Raw genomic sequence first — 22,150 nt, 5'->3', positions numbered from 1 at the left:
TATTAAGATTATAATCTGAAATTAGCGATTTCGATCTGAAAATCAGCTTGAAATGGTACAAATTGCCTTAAAAGACAATTTCAAGTTGGAAAATCTGGTTTCTAGAGAAAAAAATCTCAAAAACCACTTTTCCAATTAAAAAAAACCCGGTTTTTGAGCAGTTTTTGATGCGATTTTTTAAGAAATGCTCGTAAAAACCGATCGTTTTCCCCTGAAAACAATGCCAAATTTATATTTCTATACCGAATTTCATTTTCTATTCATTGATTTCCAGACAAAGTCCAACTACAACGCACGACGTTCGCACCGGGAATCGCCGGATCTCCCTACCAACAACAACAACAAATAAAGAAGATGCCATCGATAATCTCACCGAATGTCTACAATTCTCCGCCTGGCGGAAAACCGAAAACGTTCCAAGGATGGAAAAATCAGGCGGCGAGTGCCGGTCAGAGACCGATACCTCATCAGCAACCTGGCATTATGGGAATGGGGGCCCAGGTAGGGTTTTGAGGGGAAAAGCGGGAGAAAAACTGCTGAAAATTGGATTTTCAGAAATAAAAATCGAATTTCCGAGCAGGGATGTGCGTATGGAGGCGCTTTGGGCGCTGAAAGATTTCAAAGTGGACGAAAATGCGACGAGAGAGAGTGTGTAAAATCGAGAGATTGTGTCTGCGTCTCTCCATTTCGCACACTCTTTCTCGTCGCATTTTCAAATTTCGGCTGAAAATGCGAGGCGCTCAACGCCACCCGGGCACATACCTGTTTCCGAGATAGAAATAGCGATTTTGAAGCTAGAAATAGCGATTTTTAGACTGAAAATAGCGATTTTGTACTGAAAATATCTTTTTTCAAAAACTTTTAAACCGAAAATTCGATTTTCAGTACGAAAAATCGAGTTTTTGAGCTAGAAATAGCGATTTTAGACTGAAAATAGCGATTTTGTACTGAAAATATCTTTTTTCAAAAAATTTTAAACCGAAAATTCGATTTTCAGTACGAAAAATCGAATTTCCGAGGTAGAAATAGCGATTTTGAAGCTAGAAATAGCGATTTTTAGACTGAAAATAGCGATTTTGTACTGAAAATATCTTTTTTCAAAAAATTTTGAACCGAAAATTCGATTTTTAGAACTAAAAATCAAAATTTTGAGCTAGAAGTAGCGATTTTTAGACAGAAAAATACGATTTCTCGGCTGAAAATATCGATTTTCAGACTGAAAATAGCGATTCTTAGACTGAACATTGGATTTTCAGAACAAAAAATCAAATTTTTGAGCTAAAAATAGCGGTTTACAAAAGTAGGATTTCCAGGTTTGAAAATTTCGGTTCTAATGCTCAAAATGGAGTTCTATAGCTTATAATCTTAATTTCACAACTAAACACAGCAAAAATTTTACAAAATCTAGCTGAAATTTGAAAAGAAGTGAAAAAATCGAATGAAACAATGCAAAAAACTGCTGAAAATACAATTTTTACAGCTGAAAATATCACTTTAGAGTCAAAAAATGGGATTCTAGGACTTGGAATAGGGGTTTCGAGCTAAAAAAATTAAATTTTGGAGCTGAAAATAGCGGTTTACAGCTAAAAAATAGACTTTTAGAGTTGGAAATCTTTGTTCTAACGCTCAAAACTGAGTTTTATTGCTGAATATTAAGATTTTAGAGCTAAAAACATGAAAAAATTCTCCAAAATCTAGCTGAAATTCTCTAATTTCCGTCATTTTCAGCCAACTCGTTACCCAATACACATCAACCGTAATCAACCGAAAACGATTCCGTTGGAACGTGTCCAGGAGCCCCGAACTGGCGATGAACTCGTCGAAGATCGTAGTCACTCACCGTCAAGATACATGCCAGAACCACAACGAAGAGGCGTGCCGTACTATAAGAATGCCGCGTATCGCAGAAGTAAGTTTTGGGCAGAAAACAGTGATTTTGAAAGGTTTTTCGTGCTGAAAAGACGAAAATCTGAAATTCTTCGGAAATTCTCGATTTTAAAGTTTTTTTTTTCTGAAAACTTGTCTCAAAATCGTATTTTTCTAACGGGTTTCCTCGAAAATGTGAGATTTTTGGCTGATTTCGCGTCCAAAGCGCTCAAAACCTTGAAAAATCCTACATTTCCCGCAAAATTCGCTCAAAATAAAGTTAAAAGATGTGATTTTCAAAGGTTTTTGTGTCGAAAAAGCGATAATTTCAGCAAAAAATCCGCAAAAACCGTATTTACCACACTTCCGCGCTTTTTCCAGGTCAAAACGTAATTTTCAGTCTGTTCTCTTTAAAAATACTGCGCCCAAGGCGCGCCAGACAAGTTTTTTCCTATAATTTTGCAAAGATCCAGCAAAAACCGTTCAAATTCAAAGTTTCTGAGCTCATTTCAGCCAAAAACCTTTTAAAAATTCAGATTTTCCTAAAGATTTATCGCAAAATGGTAATTTGCAGCAGTTCTCTTTGAAAATACTGTACACCAGCCAAGTTTTCACTTTTCATCCAATTTCGGGGAAATTTCAGCAAAAAAATTCAGAGTTTCTGAGCTTTTTTCAGCCAAAAATCTCTTGAAAATCCAAAAAAAATCGCCAGAATCTAACCCATTCCCAAGTTGCAGCCGAAACACCCGCTCGTGCTCCTCTCCCCCATCAATACCCGCCACAACACCAACCGCCTCTCCAACCATCAACCTCCACCTCCTCATCTCAACTACTCGGACCGCCCGTCTCACCTCACACATCTCCAAAAATGTATCGTCCAGCGCAGTCACGTCTTCCGATGGCTCCGCATCGAGCAATCGCCGCCGGCCTGAATCCAGCAGACGTCGGACCACCGCCACGTCCTCCTGGCTTCCGGATGGGCGCCCCAGGGTTGAGACCTCATCCACACGTTCAACAGAGTGCGTATGTGCAACAACCGGTTGGACCACCACCTCCCGGCACTAGACCGAGAAACCCCGCCTACCCGCCGTTGGGACCACGCCCTCGACCTCAACAACATGTGGTTCGATCGGTGGGACCGGCGATTCAACGAGTGCCGTCGGGTACTATTACGACGAGTTATGTTGTTCAAGGACCGCCGCCGCCGGAGCAGCAGCAGCAGCCTTCTGGAGCTCCTGCACCAGTTCCACCCGCTTTGGGAGCTCCTGGAGCAGTTCCAGGAACACCTGGAACGTCTTCTGAATCCGCGGGACCACCATCTTCTGAATCTCCATCCACCACGACCGCTTCAATCGTCGGACCGGCTATTGTGAGATCACCGGGAACTGGGCTGCCACTGGTGGGACCGTCCAGTGGGATACCGCTCGGATTGACTCAGGCGAGGTTGGTGATTTTTTTGAGGGATAGTTGCGAAATGGGGTGGTTGCGAAATAGGAATTGATTTACTATTAGTTTTGAATCGAAACAGTTGCGAAACGGTGAAGTTGCGTAATGACTAAGTTTTGGAGTGATAGTTCTAGAACGTCACAGTTTTTAAACGGCCTAGTTGTAAGATGACTAAATGGAGAGAGTTTCAGTTGCTAAATGGCATAATTAATTGGTTCAGTTGTGAAACGAAACAGTTGCGAAATTGCTGTTAGTTACAGAACGACGTAGTTGTGAGTTATAAAACGGTATACTTACGAAATCGCGTAGTTACGAAATGGTATAGTTGCGATATCTCAAATACCGGATTCTGGATTCTGAATTTTTGGATTCAGATTCCTGGTTCTAGATTTAGAATTCTAAATTTTTGATTCTAGATTCTGAATTCTAGATTCTGGGACCTGAATTCTAGATTTTCGATTCTAGATTCTGGACTCTGAATTTCAGATCCTAGCACTCTGAAATCCGGATACTGGATTCTGAGTAATGGATTTTAGATTCTAGATTCTAGATTCTTGAATCTGGGTCTGAATTCTAAGTTCTGGATTCTGAATTCCTGATTCTGGATTCTGGGACCTGAATTCTAGATTTCTGATTCTGAATTCCAGAACCTAGCACTCAGAAATCCTGAATCCGGGATTCAGGGTCCTGAATTCTAGATTTCAGATTCTTGGACCTGAATTCTAGATTTCTGATTCTGAATTCCAGAACCTAGCACTCAGAAATCCTGAATCCGGGATTCAGGGTCCTGAATTCTAGATTTCAGATTCTTGGACCTGAATTCTAGATTTCTGATTCTGAATTCCAGAACCTAGCACTCAGAAATCCTGAATCCGGGATTCAGGGTCCTGAATTCTAGATTTCAGATTCTGGGACCTGAATTCTAGATTTCTGATTCTGAATTCCAGAACCTAGCACTCAGAAATCCTGAATCCGGGATTCAGGGTCCTGAATTCTAGATTTCAGATTCTGGAACCTGAATTCTAGATTTCTGATTCTGAATTCCAGAACCTAGCACTCAGAAATCCTGAATCCGGGATTCAGGGTCCTGAATTCTAGATTTCAGATTCTGAATTCCAGAACCTAGCACTCAGAAATCCTGAATCCGGGATTCAGGGTCCTGAATTCTAGATTTCAGATTCTGGAACCTGAATTCTAGATTTTCGATTCTAGATTCTGGATTCCTGGGTCCTGATTCCTGATTCTCGATTCTGGATTCCAGAACCTAGCACTCAAAAATCCTGAATCCTGGATTCTGGGTCCTGAATTCTAGGTTCCTGACTCTAGATTCTCGAATCTGGGACCTGAATTCTAGGTTCTGGATTCTGAATTACTGATTCTGAATTCTGGATCCCGGATTCTAGATTCTGGAACCTGAATTCTAGATTCTCGATTCTAGATTCTGGATTCCTGGTTCCTGATTCCTGATTCTGGATTCTGAATTCTAGATTCCTGGTTCCAGATTCTGAGTTCTGGATCCCGGATTCTAGATTCTGGAACCTGAATTCTAGATTCTCGATTCTAGATTTCTGATTCTGAATTTCAGATTCTGGGACCTGAATTCTAGATTCTGAAATTTGGATTCTCGATCTTTCCCCCTCTTTAACCACCGTACCCCGAAAAGTAACTTCCCAAAATTACTCCAAATTTCTTCCAGTTACAGTGCCGTCTCAGCACTTGACAACGCTCGTCAGGACGCCCGTTTCGCCAATATAAACGTCCGCACATTCCTCACAATGGGTCATATGGGACAGAAGGATTTGTCGAAGATGTCACAACAGGAATTGGAACAAATGGCCGCCGAAACGGAGCTCAACAATGAACGAGAGAAGCGAAAGAGTCTAAATTCCCCTATTAATACGGCAGCTTTCCCAGGAGGAGTCCAAAAGATGGGCGGACAGCAGCAGCGAGGGGGCGTGGCTCAAGGGATCAGAGGAACTCCACGCAGATCCAGCGCCATTCCATCGGAGACAATCGTACCTGATTCTGTCAAAGAAGTCATTTTGACGCCGTCTATAAACTCGTCGGTCCCACCGATTCCACCGAATCCGCCGCCTTCCGAAGCGGCTCAAGCCCGCAAGCGAAAGATTCATGAGACGACGATTCAGAATCCTTCTTCTTCTGAAGCAGCTGTTTCTGGAGAGGCGACGTCTTCGGAATCATCTGGAGAGCCGTTGGCAAAGAAGCCGGATGCGGAAGTCACGGGAACTCCGTCGCCGAAAGAGAAGAGTGGTGAGTTTTGAGATGAAAATGAACTGTGCGGCAATCTCGCAAGAAGGGGCGGGGCCTAAAACAGACCACGCCCATTTTTGCAGTTTTGCCGCATGGTTTACTAGCTTTTTGTCAAAAACGTTTCAAATTCCCCGCTGAAACAAAGAAACCGTGCGTCAAACTTGCAAAAATGGGCGGAGCCTAAACCAGGCCACGCCCATTTTTGCAATTTGGTTTACAACTTTTTTCCAAAAAATTCGAAATCGCCGTTGAAACATTGAAACAATGCGGCAAAGTTGCAAGAGGGGGCGGGGCCTAAAACAGGCCACGCCCATTTTTGCAATTTTGCCGCATAGTTTACAACTGTTTTTTCCAAAAAATCGCCATCGAATCGTCGCTGAAACATGGAAACCGTGCGTCAAACTTGCCAAAAGTGGGCGTGGCTATATAGATCTTGCAAATTGCGAAAAGTGGGCGGAATCTGAACAGACCACGCCCACTTTTTGTGGTCTTGTCGCCTGACTTTGATCTTCCGGCTAGAAACACTAACCGTGCGGCACTTTTGCAAAAAGTGGGCGTGTCCCTGAGACTCCGCCCATTTTTTGCAATATTGCCGCATAATATGAAACGGCTAGTCAAAAAGTGGGCGTAACTTGAATCAAGGCTGAAATTATTTTTTCAGAACGCTCAAAAACACCGAAATCGTCGTCCAAAAAGCGCTCCAGAAGCCCATCAACGACTCCAACATCATCTCAAAGAGCTCCACGAGCCGCCGCAATCGCCGCCAATCAGGCAATGACTCATCAGAAGCCACAGACGCCGTCCACGTCGACAGCCACGTCATCATCGTCTGTCCAATCGGGGGGACAGGAACAGGATAGTGTAAGAGAGGAACTTTTGAACTTTAAAAAAAAATTATTCAAAAATTTTCAGAATTTCCTGGATTTATTGGCGAAAATGGCGGAGGAAGCGGCTCAAAATGAGGATATGAATACTGCGGAGACGTCGGCACCGCTGGCGGCGCCAGTTGCTCCAGTCGCCGAGAAAGAAGGGGCGAAAAAGAAAAGTGAGGGAGTTTTTGGATGAAAAATTACAGTTTTTGGACATTTTTTTGTAGAAAACTTTACTTTTTCAGGTTTTTTTTTGCGGAAATCGTAGAAAAAGGAAAGTCTGAGGTGTGGAGTCTGAATCTTGACGTCAGAATTCAGGAATTCTGGATTCCGGATTCCTATATTCTGAATTCTGGGCTCTTGATTTATACTCCGTGAATCCAACATCCTATTTTTTCCTTTTTTTTTATGAAAAAATGGTTAAAAATGTCCTGAATTCAGAATTCTGTATCCTGGATTCCGAAATTCTGGATTCTGAGATTCGGTTTTCTGAATTCCGGTTTCAGAATTCTTGAATTCAGGAGTTTTCATTCTGGTTTCAAGATTCTGAATCTTGACGTCAAAATTCAAGTTTTCCGATTCTTGGAGCCTTGGATTCTGGATTCTGGAGGCTTTGTTTTGAATTCAGGATTCTAAACAGTTAGTTGCGTGATCTGAATTCTGAACCTTGAGTTCTTGATTCTGAATTCTGGATCCTGACTCCAGGATTCTAGATTCTCAAATTCTGGTTTCTGGAATGTTTATTTTGAATTCCGGACTCTTTATTCTTAATTATATGATCGGGATTATGAACCTGGAATTCTAGATTTTGAGTTCTAGATACTGACTTCAGGATTCTTGATTCTTAAATTCTGGGTTCTGGAATCTTTATTTTGAGCTCTGGATTCTTTGTTCATAGATTCTGAAGTTCGGATTCAAGGGTTCGGGTTCGGGTTCTGGATTCTAGATTCCTGATTCTGAATCTTGAATTCTGGATTTTGGTTTCTGGATTCAGAATTCAGAATTTAGGATTCAGGATTCTAGACTCCCCAACATAAATTCCAAATTCTGAGTTCTATTCTCCAATTTTCTTTAAGAAAAACAATTTTCAGCCCCAAAAAAGACGTCACCCACCGCCTCCTCCTCCTCCTCATCTACAGTATCCCAACGTCGTAATTCGACTGGAAAACGGAATTCCCGTGGCGGAAGCAAGGAACCCGCCGATACTACTTCTGAATCTTCTAAATAACCGATTTTTTCTCTCCATTTTTTCGTATTTTACTAGAATATTTCTCTAATTTTTAATCTAATTTTATATATTTCATCGACTTTTTAATCTAATGTTAATCTGAATAATAGTAATCTGTAAGTGCGCTCCATAGAGACAAATGTCCGATGGAGCGCACTTTCTCACATTTCTTTCCCCCCCCCCCCCCGCCCTACTCTCATTTATCATTACCGTGTGCCCGTTTTTATTGAATCTCTCTCATCGAATTGAATCATTTATTTTGTACACTTATCAATCATTTACACATCGAGAAGCCCCGCCCCCTAAGTTAATTAGTACATCTCTTTCTCAAATGGATTGTCGATTTTGAAGGTGAAATCGACGGAACGGCTGAGAAAATCACGGAATTGTTCGATGAGACTGTCACGACGACGGCTGATTGGTTGTGGTGTAGTCTCGATATCGTCATTAAAAGAAGAGGAAGAGATGGAGGAAGCTGAAAATTCTAGGAATTCAAAAAACAACTGGATGCGTCTGGCGCGCCGTTGACGCGTTTTCTGAAGAACTCTTATGGAAAAACGCCGAATTTCCACTCCAAAAATGCTCAAAACTCCAAAGTGGTCACTGCTGGCCGAATTTTTTTTATTTGTGTTTCTAGGCCACGAAAAGTTCTTCCCCGTCCAAGCCTAAGAAAAATCGTGGAAGAACTTCCGTGGCCTAGAAACACAAAAGAAAAAAGTTCGGCCACCACCGACCAATCTACAATTTTGAGTATTTTTGGGCTGAAAATTCGGGTTTTTTCAGTTTAGGACATCTGGACATCCGGTCATTGGGACACACAGACAGACAAACAGTAGTCCTGTCTGTGTGTCGACGCGTCCGAAAGTCCATGCTACAGTAACACCAGTTAAGCGATGAAAAATAGGCGAGAAATTAAAATTTCAAAAAAAAATTGGATTTTTGTGGTTGAAAATGTGTGTTTTCTCCATTTTTTCTGAATTCGGTGATTTTTTGTCCGAAATTTTAGCGAGAATTCGAAAAATTTGACTCCCTATCGTTCGCCCACGTTATAAAACGCAAATTGGCTAAGTGGCGACTCAACTTGCCAAGTGGTATGCAAACGCGCTTCATTAGACTTCGCAGGAAGTTCTTACAACTGCGCTCCACCGAAATTCCCTCGAGAAATGTCTGTTTTTCTCTGCGTCTCTCAATTTCACACACTATTTTCTTTGGTTTCGGTAGAGCGCGGTTGTAAGAATAAATGAAGAATTCAGAAGTCATAATTCTACAGTATCCCGTTTACCTATATTAGCCCGTCACGCTTCTTACAACCGCGCTCTACCGAAACCGCGAGAAAATAGTATGCGAAATTGAGAGACGCAGAGAAGAAGAGACATTTTTCAAGGGAATTTCGGTGGAGCGCAGTTGTAAGAACTTCCCGCGAAGTCTAATGAAGCGCGTTTGAATACCACTTGGCAGGTTGAGTCGCGGCTCAGCCAATTCGCGTTTATAAAATGGGCGAACGATAGGGAGTCAAATTTTTCGAATTTCCGATAAAACTAAAGGTAAACGTAGCATGGACATCCGGACGCAACGACACACAGACAAGACTCCAACTATTTGAGCTAATATTATCACGGCACGCTTCTTACAACCGCGCTCTACCGAAACCGAAGAAAATAGTGTGAGAAATTGAGAGATTCAGAGAAAAAGAGACATTTTCCAAGGGCATTTCGGTGGAGCGCAGTTGTAAGAACTGTGTCGACCTATTAGTAATTCTACAGTATCCCGTAATAGGTATACTCACCATAACTATGTTTCCTCTTGTCTTGATGATCCATCATCAAATCTTTGGTCGACACATTCAACATATTGTTCTTATCAAATAGAAGTATTATCTGTCAATCACTTCGTCTTCTTTTATACCTTTCCATCTCTCGCCTAAAAACATTTTCAAAAATATGGGAGGAGACACGTGATACTTGTTAGAGAGAAGGGGGGTGCTTCTATTGGGGAGTATCATCTCTTATTAGTTTATTAATAGAGTAACATGTGGGTATTAGTAAATATGTGGGGACAATAAGCGAGAGAAGAAGAAGAAGAAGAGAGAGAGAGAGAGAGAGAGAGAGAGAGAAGAGAAGAAGAGAGAGAGAGAGAGAGAAGAAGAGAGAGAGAGAGAGAAGAAGAAGAGAGAGAGAGAGAGAAGAAGAAGAGAGAGAGAGAGAGAGAGAGAGAAGCTGAGATACAGAGTGTAGCAGTAAATATGTACATATGAGGGAATATTCTGGAATGGGACGTTTCGAAACGTACTGTATTAGAACTGTATGGGTTTTCCAACCGCGCTCTACCGAAACGGAAATAGAGAGACACTGGAGGAGTGCAGTTGTAAGAACCGTGGTGCACTGCAGAGTTGCATGGAATTCCGACTTCCGACTTCCGACTTCCGGATAGGAAAAATCACTTCCGACTTCCGACTTCCGGGCGTTTTTTCACTTCCGACTTCCGGATAAGGAGTTTTACTTCCGACTTCCGACTTTCGGATAAGACATTTTCACTTCCATGCAACTCTGGTGCACTGGTAATGTACAGCAGAGATGTTGGGAAGTGAAAATGTTCTTATCCGGAAGTCGGAAGTCGGAAGTTGGAAGTCGGAAGTCGGAAGTAGATTTTTTCGCAAAGATTCAAAAACTCCTAGAAAAAGTTCAAAAAATTCCCGAAAATCAGTGGAAAATTAGTTTTTGGCTGAAGAACATCTTATTTTCTGTCCTTTTAGACCATTTTTTCCTTGTAATTCTTGAGAAATTTACTTTTCCGAAATTTCACCGCTATGTTTCATATGAATTTTTGGAATTTTTTCGATGCATACTGCGACTTCGCAAAACCAGTTTTGAAACCTAAATGCGGATGGTCAAAAAAGTAAGAAATTATTATCAAGGTTATGACGTAAACCTGTAGAACAGATTGAAATATCTTCTATTTTTGATCTACTCACGTTTTTCTAATTTCTGAACGTTGATGTTGCAAGATGTCACACCTTCGAGATATCTTTCCAATCAGATCAAAACCAATGAACGTACAAAAACCACTCTGGAGACAAATGGGCTATTTGTACCCAAAAAATGAATACTTCGGGCTTCGGAGAGCAGTGACTAGAACCATAATGTTCAGCTAGTCGAGAGCTTTCAGAAAAGTATACTCATGCCTATATTCCGTTTATTCTGATTTTTGGGGGCTACGGTATGCGCCTTTAAGTTTTTCGTGGCAAGACCCATTCGCACCGAAGTGGGCTGTGATTATACTTTTCTTACTCGTTTCGACGAGCTGGGCAAGATTATCAATGTTTGACAATAAAAATGAAACGTGGTTTTTGAATCGGCTATTTCTAGTTTTGACCAGTTCTAAGCGCCTTTAAATAGAGCGGTTTTCGTGATGGGAGCCGATATTTTATTTCGGCTTTTTGTCACTAATGGACATAATAATCGAATTCAGTTCTTTGAGAGCTTTCAGAAAAGTATAAACATGCCCCATTTTTGCAGGGGTGTGCGGAACGGAATTCGGAATTCCGAAAAATTCCGAAAATCGACTCATTTTCGGAACGGAATTCCGATCGGAATATTCCGAAAAAAAAAATTCGGAACGAAATTCCGATCGGAATATTCCGAGAAAAAAATTTCGGAATGAAATTCCGATCGGAATATTCCGAAAAAAAAATTCGGAACGAAATTCCGATCGGAATATTCCGAGAAAAAATTTTCGGAATGGAATTCCGATCGGAACGTTCCGAAAAAAAATCGGAATGGAAGAGAAAGTACTGTATTAAAGGCGCATGCGCACTTTTCAAGACGGGACTCGAACAAATTTTTTTCCGCAGTTTTCAGGCGGTTTTTTTTAAATTTTCGTCTTTTCGCAGTGTTTTTTTAAACAAAAAAACGGTTTTCAGCATTCGATATGAGTAAATGGGACAGTCTGTTGAAAAAAAAATTCCGAAGGTCCGAAAATCGGAATATTCCGAAATTCCGAAATTCCGAAAATCCGAAATTCGGAATAGTCCGAGATTCCGAAAGTCCGAAAATTCGAAATTCGGACAATTCCGAGATTCCGAAATTCCGAAATATTGAAACTCGGACATTTTTTAGTGTCCGAAATTCCGAAATTTTCCTGTCCGCACACCCCTGCATTTTTGTTCTAATTGGGTCGTGCCGCGAAAACCTTAAAGGCGCATACCGTAGCCCAAAAATCAAAATGATCGGAATGTAGGCATGATTATACTTTTCTGAAAGCTCTTGGCCAACTGAACACAACTAGTATTATCATTTTTTCTGAAAACTCGCTATTTTCGATTTCCAGCTAGAATTATCTTAACAACACAAAATATTTATTAGACTTGAAACAATAAAAACTACAAAAAAAACAACATAATTGCAGAATTCTAGAACATTGAGCCGACTTCTTAAAACAGAAATTGAAAGTTTTCGGGGGTATTTTCAGTGTCTAAAAATCAGGGAGGGATATGGAGAGAGCTTATTTGTGTTGTTTTTTTGATTTAAAAGCAAATTTCAGAAGTAAAAAAATAACTAAAATAACCAGTTGACAGGGTGTGTTGGGAGAGGCTACTCGACTACAGGAAACGATAATTTTTTGGGATTTGATGAATTGGTGTAGGTGTCAAATAATTCAAATAATTAAAGCTGACGTAAATGGCATGGAAAGCATGGGAAGAAATAGGTTAGACAGGGAAAGCGCTCTACCGAGACTGAGAGACACAGAGAGAAGTTCGATAGAGCGCATTTGCTAGAGAAGAGATTAAGGATGATCACGGAATTGTTTGTAGAAAGATTGAACGTAGGTGAAGACGCACTTCCAGTCTGGACGATCACCCATCATGATCATGTCGTCGACTTCCAGAAGGGGAAAGATTCCGTTGTCTCTGGAAATGGATAGTTGAGATTTCAGATTTCAGGATTGAAAAATGAATAAACGTTCAATTTCAATTGTACACTCAACCAAGTCTTTTTTATGCGACGGAGCGCGTTTTCGCGACCGTACACATTTTTTTGTCTAAAAATCGTAATTTTTGATGATGATTAGCAGAAAAAATTGAGACACATCTTTTGGTACATCTTTATTTTTGATGAGTTTTAAATATTTTCCTGAGGTCACTGGAACTTTTTCAAAAAACTAGTTTTCTTATTGCTGAATGTTTCGGCTACCAGTTGAAATTCAGAAAAGTTACACACGAAAGTATAAATCTAACACACGAAAAAATTTAAACGGTATAAAGGCCTCATAGCTCGGCTCAAAACTGAAATACTTTAAATTTCCGAATTTGAGATTTCCATCAACATTACCGTCTAATTTACAATTAGCTTTAATGGAGTTTGTATAACGTTTAACCATCTTCGAGTTAGTTGTAATCCAGACGGTCCAATAAGTGAGTAGGTCACACGAAAACTACAGAACAAAAAGTTTTCAGTATGCAATTTTAAAATATCAGAGTGTGGCTTGTCCGATTTACCAAAGCATAAAATTCTCAATTAATTGAGAAAATCGATTCCATTACACTAAAATCCCATAAAATAAAAACTCACTCTGCCACTTTGAAAGCCAAATCAAAATTCTGTCTTCTATTCTTTGGGTCCAACTTCGAGAAGTCGAATGAATGTGGAGCGAAGCGATGGATAAGAGCACAGAACGCCATGCCGTCAGCCCAAGACGAAGAGAAGTTGGTCACGTTTACATTCTGGAAAATCCTTACTTACAAACAAGGTACAGTAACCCTGGTAAGGCTACAGTAATATTTCTCTACCGTAACCTTGGTAAGACTACAGTATCCCTAACTAGCTTACCAGAAAACATTTTTAAAAATGAGAAGGTTTGCACACTTACCAAAGCAATACTGATCGTATACTGTATGCTTTTATACAGATACAGTAATCTTCCTACTTGCAAATCGGGCCGAAACGGGCCGAAAGGGGCCGGCCCGTAATGTGCGGAAATAAAAATTTCGGAAATTTCGGAAATCGGAACTTTTCCGAATTTTATTTTCGGAAATTCCGGAAATTTCGGAAACTCTGTTTTTCAAACTTTTCATAGTCAAAATCCAATAAATTTGCAGTAAAAACTAAAATTTTTATAAATTTTGACTCAGGCGGGACGTTTTGGCACCGTTCACGTTGGATTGAGAGCAATTTCTTTCGATTTTGTACAAATTCTCTTTTTTATCATCATGAAAATATATGGAATTTCGGAAATTTCGGGAAAAAAGTTTTTCCTGAAAAATTTCTCGGAAATCGGTAATTTCCGAAAGTTCCGAAAATAAAGTTCGGAAATGTTCCGACGGAAAACGGTCCCGAAAAAAGTCGGAAATTTCGGAATTTCCGATTTCCGTTCCGCACATCCCTGATCTCCGTGGCCCACTAAGAACCGTATGGCTACCCGTTAATGTGCCGCGTGCCGGACTAGAATGGCTTTTTTTTGGCCATTTTCACGTTTTTTGGCACTTTTTCCCGGCCCGCGGCACATTAACAGATAGCCATCCGGCCCGTAGTATGTCACGGGCATAGAACTCGTCGAGATCTACATTTTCGTATAATTTTCAGCTTATAAAACTCAGTTTGAAGCGAGTTACGCGCCGGCCCAGTTTGCAAGTATGGTAATTTGTTCCTACAGTAACCTAGCCACTGCTACAGTACCCCCTCTAGAATCCTTACCGGATACCCTGCAACTCTGTTCTGAATCCAACGGAGGAGAGCGTCCTTGATGGAGTTTGGATTGAGTTGACGTGGAGGCGCAGTGGAGGTTGGGCTGGAAAAAGAAAATGGCAATTGCGCTCTATCGCACAACTTTATCGGCTCTATCAAGGCGCCTTGGCCTAGAAAAACTCTAGGCCACACTTACTTCGCTCCAACCTTCTCCATCTGTTTGAACATGTTCGGACGTGACATTTTGGGTTCTGCTGAAACATGAAACATTGGAAAGCGAAGGGTGTAACCACGCTCTATAGCAAATTTTCAATGGAGCGCGATTACGTGACATGATAGTACATTTTAAAACATTTCGACAAATCTAGAGAGAGAGAGAGCTGTCAGTTTTCATTTTTGCTTTGTTTCTTCGTTTCTGCTTCTTTTTTTTTCAATTTTCGCGTCATCACAAGAAAGTGAAAACATGTGGAAAAGATTGGAGAAAACGATGTGAGCAGGAGAGGGAAAAATTGAAGAAAAAAAGAAAAAAAAATTGTTTGATTGGGAAAGAAAAAAGAGAATGCATGTGATCTTTTATTGCGGTTTGGCCCAGATGCTATGATCTGAGAATGTCTGTCTGTGTGTCCAGGGTGTCCGGATGTCCGCAAGTTTCAGCTTTAAAAGGAAACATTAGACAGTTCTTACAACTGCGCTCCACCGAAATCCCCTTGAGAAATGTCTCTTTTTCTCTGAGTCTCTCAATTTCGCACACTATTTTCTTTGGTTTCGGTGGAGCGCGGTTGTAAGACGCGTGCCGTGCTAATAGGCGTTCAAATAGACATAAATTATGTTTTGAGGTTGTCTGTCTGTGTGTCTGGATGTCCGGATGTCCAAAAACTGGTTTTCAACAAAAACAAGGTATTTTGGACAAACTGATACACAGATAGACAAAACGAAACCAACTTTTCCAATGAGATACCGATTTCAAGAAAACACATTTTTTAAAAGGTTTAATCAAATTTAATCAAAATCAGCGCGTTTCTAGCTTTCAGAAAAGTATAATCATGCCTACATTCCCTTTCAATCGGGTCCCACCACGAAAACTACAATAACCCAGTTTAAAGGCGCATACCGTAGTTTCGTGGTGGGACCCAACTAAAAGCGAATATAGGCATGATTATACATTTCTGAAAGCTCACGTCATGCTAATTTTGAATATACTATTTTCAGATGGTTTAGAATTCCTTTTTTTAAGGTATTCTGAATAGCGAGACTAGAGATTTCACAGAAATGGTATGTCTGGACAAACCGACACACAGACAGACAAAAACCTGTCTATCTGTGTGTCTGTGTATCCGAATGTCTGGGCACAAGTTTACAACTCTTCCTGTACTTGAAACATGTGACTTGGTTCTGTTTTAGGGGCGGGGCTTAAAATTCAAATCAAAATTTAATGCCCGCAAACAACGAGTAGGAGGTGAGAAATCAAAAAAAGAAAAAAAGTTTGGCTCAAAGTTTCGGAGTGGGTCCCGAACTCATGCCCGATGGTGCATGGGTACAAAACCGCAACCGGCTGAGCCACACGGCCGAGAACGCGGCCGGCCCACTCGGGACTGTGATAAATTGAATAAATGAAGGTTAAGATGAAAATTTGTTTGCGTTCTCACCTCCTTTGTGGAAACTTTCAAAATGTTCAAGAAAATGGATTCCCAAAGCTTTGAAACTAAGAAATCCCAGAAACTTTACACATACACAAAATAGAAATTGCAACTCGTTAGAAGGTATCCTACTCCCCAAAGTCTCACACGAAATACGTGAAGTATGTAAAATGTTGTGAAGGGTTGACAATTGATAGGATGCGAAGAGTTGTATCCATCGGTCAAGAACTCCCTCAAGGTGGCTGTGTAATTTCTCTCGAGTTCTTGCTCCCGAGAGCGAGCTCTGATTGTAATAAAATGAAAATTGTGCTCTCCAGTGTTTGTCTATTTCTTTTCTATCTCTTCACATGTGCTCTTTGAGATCAAATATATCATTTCAAAGGATGCAAAAAAGATTTCAGGGTATGCGGGCTCGAACCCTGGTTGGTAGATTGGCAGTGGGGTGTCTCCTTCCTTAACCTAGGAGGCAGCGTGCGCGCTCTCCCCTTCTCTCCCTTCCCCCTTTCTTATACGCATCGCATTCTCCCCTTTTTCGACAGCAGCGTGGCGCAGTGGACACAGGTAGACCGCAAAGTCCCAAAAACGGACGACCGACGGCTGAGCAGCCGCAAGCGTGCGAGTGGCGAACGAACGGCGGCTGAACGACCGCAAACGGATCAACGACGGCCCGTTACCGGCCCGCCAAAGCACTGTTAAAAACCAGTCAAAAAATGGATTTTCGAAATTCTGCTTCAAAATCATTGTTATACCATTTAGAGTCTGTAGAAGTTGTTTGAAGCTATCAATGTCTTGTTTTTGACATGTTATGAACCAAACGGACAAACGACGGGTTAATGGCGGATCGCAAACGGGTTAATGGCGGCTTAGTAGCGTCTCAAAGTACTCATTCAGGCTGAGAAAGGAATTGTTCTAGAAAAAGCACAGAAACCTATAAAAAAAAGTAGTTTTAGTATTCTAATAATTCTATAGAAGTCTTACTGATTGATTTTTGAAACCAAGTGAATTCATATGAGCAAGAAACAATGCTACTAGTGGCTCAGCGAGCCACTATGGTGTGTGGGATGACTATACTTGGGGTACATTCAGAAATTGATATTCAAGAATTTGTTGACACACAAAACTGAACTAGAAGGGCACTTTGAAGTAATTTTTAGTCACAATCTCACAACCTATACTGTAGATTCGCTATCGGATCACTTCTTACTCCTATTCAGACACTTTCGAATGTTTTTTTTCAAAAATGTGTTTTTGGAATTGTCATGCTTTTTATTTTATGTGTTTTTTTTAAAGAAAATTATTCTTTTTCACTGAAATTTCCGAGAATTCGCATATTTCGAGTTGACTCGTTAAAGCTGAAGCTCGCAACGACACTCCGAAATTACGGCAGCGCGCCTTGTTTGTCGTAAATCGACACTGAATTTTTTCCGCGTCAAATTTTATTTCGTTCGTTTTCCTTCAATTTTTATGGTATTTCTTCTGTTTTTCTTACATTCTTTACAGTAAAGCAGGTTTATTCATCTGTCAAAAACGTTTTCACTCGTTATTTGTTACTAATTTCGACGAAATTGTTTATTTTCAGGCTAATCGAGAACGTCGTCGGCGGCGCGCCCCTACTGGACACCAAAAACGGGGAATTTCAAAGGATTCGTAAGGTTTGCATTAGATAATTGCGAAACCTAAGTGTAAAATGTGAATATTTTAAGCAAATGTCACTGGAAGTCCGAAGTTTGTGTCCAAATCGACAAGCGGAAGAGCGGGTTAATCGATAAGGAGAAGAAGTCTTCAGTGGACTCAGTGGAAACCAAAAGTATGATAATCGCGCTTTTTCAAATAGTGGAAACTTAGCTAGTATTTTTTCAGAGATCAAACGGTCAAGGTCAACATGATACACTATTGTCGAATGGCGATGACCACCACTAGGCAATGACATCAATGGAAACGGAAGGAGGAACAATACAACGCAACAACAACAATCATCTGGAGAAGAGGGACCACGTCTTCATCATTATCAAACCGACATTATTGATGCCGATGCAAACGACAGTGGAAACGAACTGTCGATGGGAGGAAGTAGTAGTGAAGTCTTTGTAGCCGATTCAATGTCCCATCATCGTGGAGAACACTCGAAGAATCATCATCATAAAGACAGTCTTCTCGGTCAAACGGCTACTTTGTCGATTTGGGGATTTCAACAATTCACTGGTTCTCTGTTCGATACCTCACTTCAATGCTCTCATCATGCGCACCATGTTGTCAAATGATTGAGTGATAAGTAAGGTGTCCAATAACTATGAATTGTATTGTAACTTATTATCTTTCAGGTTTATTTGATTCGACTACAAGCGAATTCATCTCAACGAAGATTGGACATCAAGAGAAGCCACGAGAGGAAAAAGTGAAGAAAGTCACTCTCGACTCGCCTGTTTGATGCGGAAAATCGACGAGCACCGAGCCAAAAGGCGAATTTTCTAAAGTCTCAGTCACCTAGTTTTGATGTTTCTTTTAAAAATTATTTTTTATAAGTGTCAAAATTTTTTGTTATTAATTTTGTTATTTTTAATAAATAAGTATTAGTAATAACGAGTACTGTTCGCAAAAAATCATTTTTAACAAGCCTAATGGGGACCGGGAAGGGACCAGAATGGTTTGAAAACGGATGAAAACCGGTCCGTCAGCGGCTCAAAAAGCGAGAAAACGGGCCGTCTACGGATGTTCGACGGACCGTTGGCGGCCCGTCGGTCAGCCACAGAATGTTCGCCGGTGATCCGGCGCTGGTCCGTTTTTGGGACTTTGCGCTCTACCTGTGGGAAGCGTGCTGGGCCCATAACCCAGAGGTCGGTGGATCGAAACCACTCGCTGCTAGATCTTTTTTGCTTTTTTCTTAAACTGTTTTGAGTTTGACTTACACTTGAGACTAGCGATTCCTCCGACAGTTGGACGGCTTGGAAGTGTGTAGGTGGTTATTATAGGGGCGGCTAAACGGTTTTTATTATTTTTTCTTAATATTGATAGAGCAAACACTGGGACTTACCATGTCTAATCGGAGTGGGCGGACCACTTTTCGATTGCATTGATAGTGAGCGATTGATGATGGGTTTCGTTGTGTTCTCCTTGCCGAGTTTCAGCGAAAGACGAGATTTATGGATTTCGTTGTCCTGTGCGGCGGAGATCTCGCCGAATTTACGAGCGAGTTGAAGGACTGACTCGGGACGACTCATTCCGCGGATTTCCATTCTGATTTGCTCGCCGGTGTCCTGAAATTAAATTTCTTTAGGTTGAAAGGGATGGAATGGGGATCAAGAAATTCTAAGTTTAGCAACTGGTTGAAAAAAACTAGAAATTTCTATAAAAATCCGGACGAAAACCGCTCAAATAAAACTTTTTGCAATTTCAAGTATGATAGTCGCATTCAACTTTCCGAGACCTTTCAGAAAAGTATAATCATGCCTATATTCCGATCATTTTAATTTTTGGGCTACGGTATGCGCCTTTAAGGTTTTCGTGGTGGGACCCAATTCAGACCGAAGTGGGTCATGATTATACTTTCCTGAAAGCTCTCAACGAAATGAACAAGAATATCATGTTAGAATTCGAGAAAAATGGGAAAACAACACAGAAGGAGCTGGTCTTTCGAAGCAACCCTCTCTTGGTTTGAAAATGGAAAATTTCAGATCTCTAGTCAAAATCACTGTTATATTTGTGTGCAGCTCACCGAGAGCGTTCAGAAAAGTATAATCATGCCTATATTCCTTTAATTTTAATTTTTGGGAACTACGGTATGCGCCTTTAAGGTTTTCGTGGTGGGACCCATTGTGGGTCATGATTATACTTTTTTGAACACTCTCGATGAGCTGAATTAAGTTATCATGTCCATTTGTGGCAAAAACTCGAAATAAAAAATTTACATTCAAATCTATCTCCGAGAACGGATTCTAAACACCTTTTCAAGTTCCATAAGCGTTTGGAGATCTTCCAAATAAAAACGAAAAAACGATTATAAAACATGCCGTTCCAATAAGGGCGGCTAATGTCATAGATAAAACACGTTAAGGTCTTCTTCTTCTTTAACAAAAGAACGAAGAAAAAAGAAGGAAGAAATCGAATAGTACAAAACAAGAAAAAGAGGAGAACAGAAAGGAGAGGGGATAAACGGAGATAAACAAATGATAACAACCGTCCGAATGGCAGTACTAGTGGACTTTTTATATGGGAAACAATGTGAGAAAAAGAGTGTTTTTATGACCTAGTTCACATGTTTCTTATCAGTTTATGAAGTTTCTTTGTTTATAACGAGGGAACGTGTTTACCGGAAACAAAAATAGATACTAAATAGAAAATGTTTTTTGCATACTTGTCAAAAATCGGGCCGGTCCGGCAGAGTTGCATGGAAGTGAAATTTTCTTATCCGGAAGTCGGAAGTCGGAAGTGAAAAAACGCCCGGAAGTCGGAAGTTGGAAGTCGGAAGTCGGAAGTCGGAATTAGATTTTTTCTCAAACATTCAAAAACTCCAAGAGAAAAATCATGAAAATCGCGAAAATCAGTGGAAAAGTTAGTTTTTGGCTGAAGAACAGCCCATTTTCTGTCCTTTTAGACCATTTTTCCATGCATTTTTGCGAAATGCACTTTTCGAAAATTCCACAGTTATGGAGTGACGGAAGTCGGAATTAAAATTCTTTATCCGGAAGTCGGAAGTGATTTTTGTTATCCGGAAGTCGGAAGTCGGAAGCAGGAATGGAAAAAATGCGCGGAAGTCGGAAGTCGGAATTCCATGCAACTCTGCGGTCCGGCTCGGCCCGTCGGCCCGTCGGCCCGGATTCAAAAATGTGTACTCATTCTGTAACACAAATTTCTGAAATTGTTCGATAATTTAAAGTAAAAATGCTTAAATTATCATACATATTTATCTTTTTAATTGAATTTTGAATTTTTATTCGAAAACTTTTTTTTTTCAAAAAATTTCCACAAAAAAAACATCAAATTTTCAAAAATGTTCCAAAAAATGTTTCAAAACGGGCCGGGCCGAGATTTTTCCTGATTTTGGCCCATCCCGGCGCGTGACAAGTATGGTTTTTTGCAAAAAAAAGTGTTATTTTTTAAAGAAAGACTGGGTAGGTCGAAATTTGAACGCCTGGGAATTTTATGACAAATAATCAGGATTGTCGTATTCAGCTTGTTGAGAGCTTTCAGAAAAGTATAATCATGCCCCACTTCGGTCCAAATTGGGTCTTGACACGAAAACCTTAAAGGCGCATACAGTAGGCCAAAAATTGAAATGATCGGAATATAGGCATGATTATACTTTTCTGAAAGGTCTCGACAAGCTGAATACGAATATCATATTATTTTCAGCTGCATGAGTAACGGCTTCGATTTTCAGCATGTCACATTATATCTATCAGTGGCAGGATGATTCAGCGGACTGATTTTCATAAAATATTGTTTTTTTTGCATAAAAAATTTTGAAATACAAAAAATGCGGATGTTATGAGGAGATTGTGACTAATATTTTGAAGAACTGTTCTATTTTGCATGATAATTTTTTTAACACGAGGATGTTATGAGTAAACCTATCATAAGACGTTAATAAAAACGAAAATTATTGGAATTTGTGCTTGAAAACTCGACGCTTTTGGTTTCTACGCAAAATAAACATGAGATTCATGAACAACTCTTCAAGAGCTTTCAGAAAAGTATAATCATGCCTATATTCCTATTATTTTGATTTTTGGGAACTACGGTATGCGCCTTTAAGGTTTTCGTGGTGGGGCCCATTTGGTCCGAAGTGGGGCATGATTATACTTTTCTGAAAGCTCTTAACGAGTTAAACATGAATTTCATGTTTATATTGACAAAAGTTATAATTTCGAAAAGATTGATGACCATTAAGAAAAATGAGGATTTTGGGATTTTTGCTTGAAAATTGAACAGTTTTGATTTTTATCAAAAATTAATTTGTTATTATTGTTGAGCTCTATGAGACGGTTCAGAAAAGTATAATCATGCCTATATTCCGATCATTTTGATTTTTAAGGGGCTACGGTATGCACCTTTAAGGTTTTCGTGGTGGGACCCATTGTGGGTCATGATTATACTTTTTTGAAAGCTCTCGGTGAGCTGAATTCAAAAATCTTACTGTAATTGGGAAATAACTCT

At 40.3% G+C, this 22,150-nt stretch overlaps 3 protein-coding genes across 3 annotated transcripts; 1 reads left to right on the top strand and 2 right to left on the bottom strand.

The window, feature by feature from the left end:
- Positions 1 to 7,991: 7,991 nt before the first annotated feature.
- GCK72_008447 (uncharacterized protein) lies at positions 7,992 to 9,530 on the bottom strand (the record flags this gene model as incomplete). The annotated part of the gene is made up of 2 exons (XM_053726832.1): positions 7,992 to 8,155; positions 9,467 to 9,530. The coding sequence occupies 2 exons, from the start codon at positions 9,528 to 9,530 to the stop codon at positions 7,992 to 7,994; spliced, it is 228 nt and encodes a 75-aa protein (XP_053586409.1).
- A 2,932-nt stretch (positions 9,531 to 12,462) lies between these two features.
- GCK72_008445 (uncharacterized protein) lies at positions 12,463 to 21,377 on the bottom strand (the record flags this gene model as incomplete). The annotated part of the gene is made up of 7 exons (XM_053726830.1): positions 12,463 to 12,586; positions 13,248 to 13,399; positions 14,370 to 14,463; positions 14,557 to 14,614; positions 18,904 to 18,972; positions 19,029 to 19,251; positions 21,297 to 21,377. The coding sequence occupies 7 exons, from the start codon at positions 21,375 to 21,377 to the stop codon at positions 12,463 to 12,465; spliced, it is 801 nt and encodes a 266-aa protein (XP_053586407.1).
- GCK72_008446 (uncharacterized protein) lies at positions 17,020 to 18,425 on the top strand (the record flags this gene model as incomplete). The annotated part of the gene is made up of 4 exons (XM_053726831.1): positions 17,020 to 17,049; positions 17,577 to 17,644; positions 17,701 to 17,804; positions 18,319 to 18,425. The coding sequence occupies 4 exons, from the start codon at positions 17,020 to 17,022 to the stop codon at positions 18,423 to 18,425; spliced, it is 309 nt and encodes a 102-aa protein (XP_053586408.1).
- Positions 21,378 to 22,150: the final 773 nt, after the last annotated feature.

This window comes from Caenorhabditis remanei, chromosome III (assembly GCF_010183535.1).
Source record: "Caenorhabditis remanei strain PX506 chromosome III, whole genome shotgun sequence".
Lineage (NCBI taxonomy): Eukaryota > Metazoa > Nematoda > Chromadorea > Rhabditida > Rhabditidae > Caenorhabditis > Caenorhabditis remanei.
Note: the sequence above shows the minus strand (reverse complement) of the source record. Positions and strands in the feature narration are given on the sequence as shown.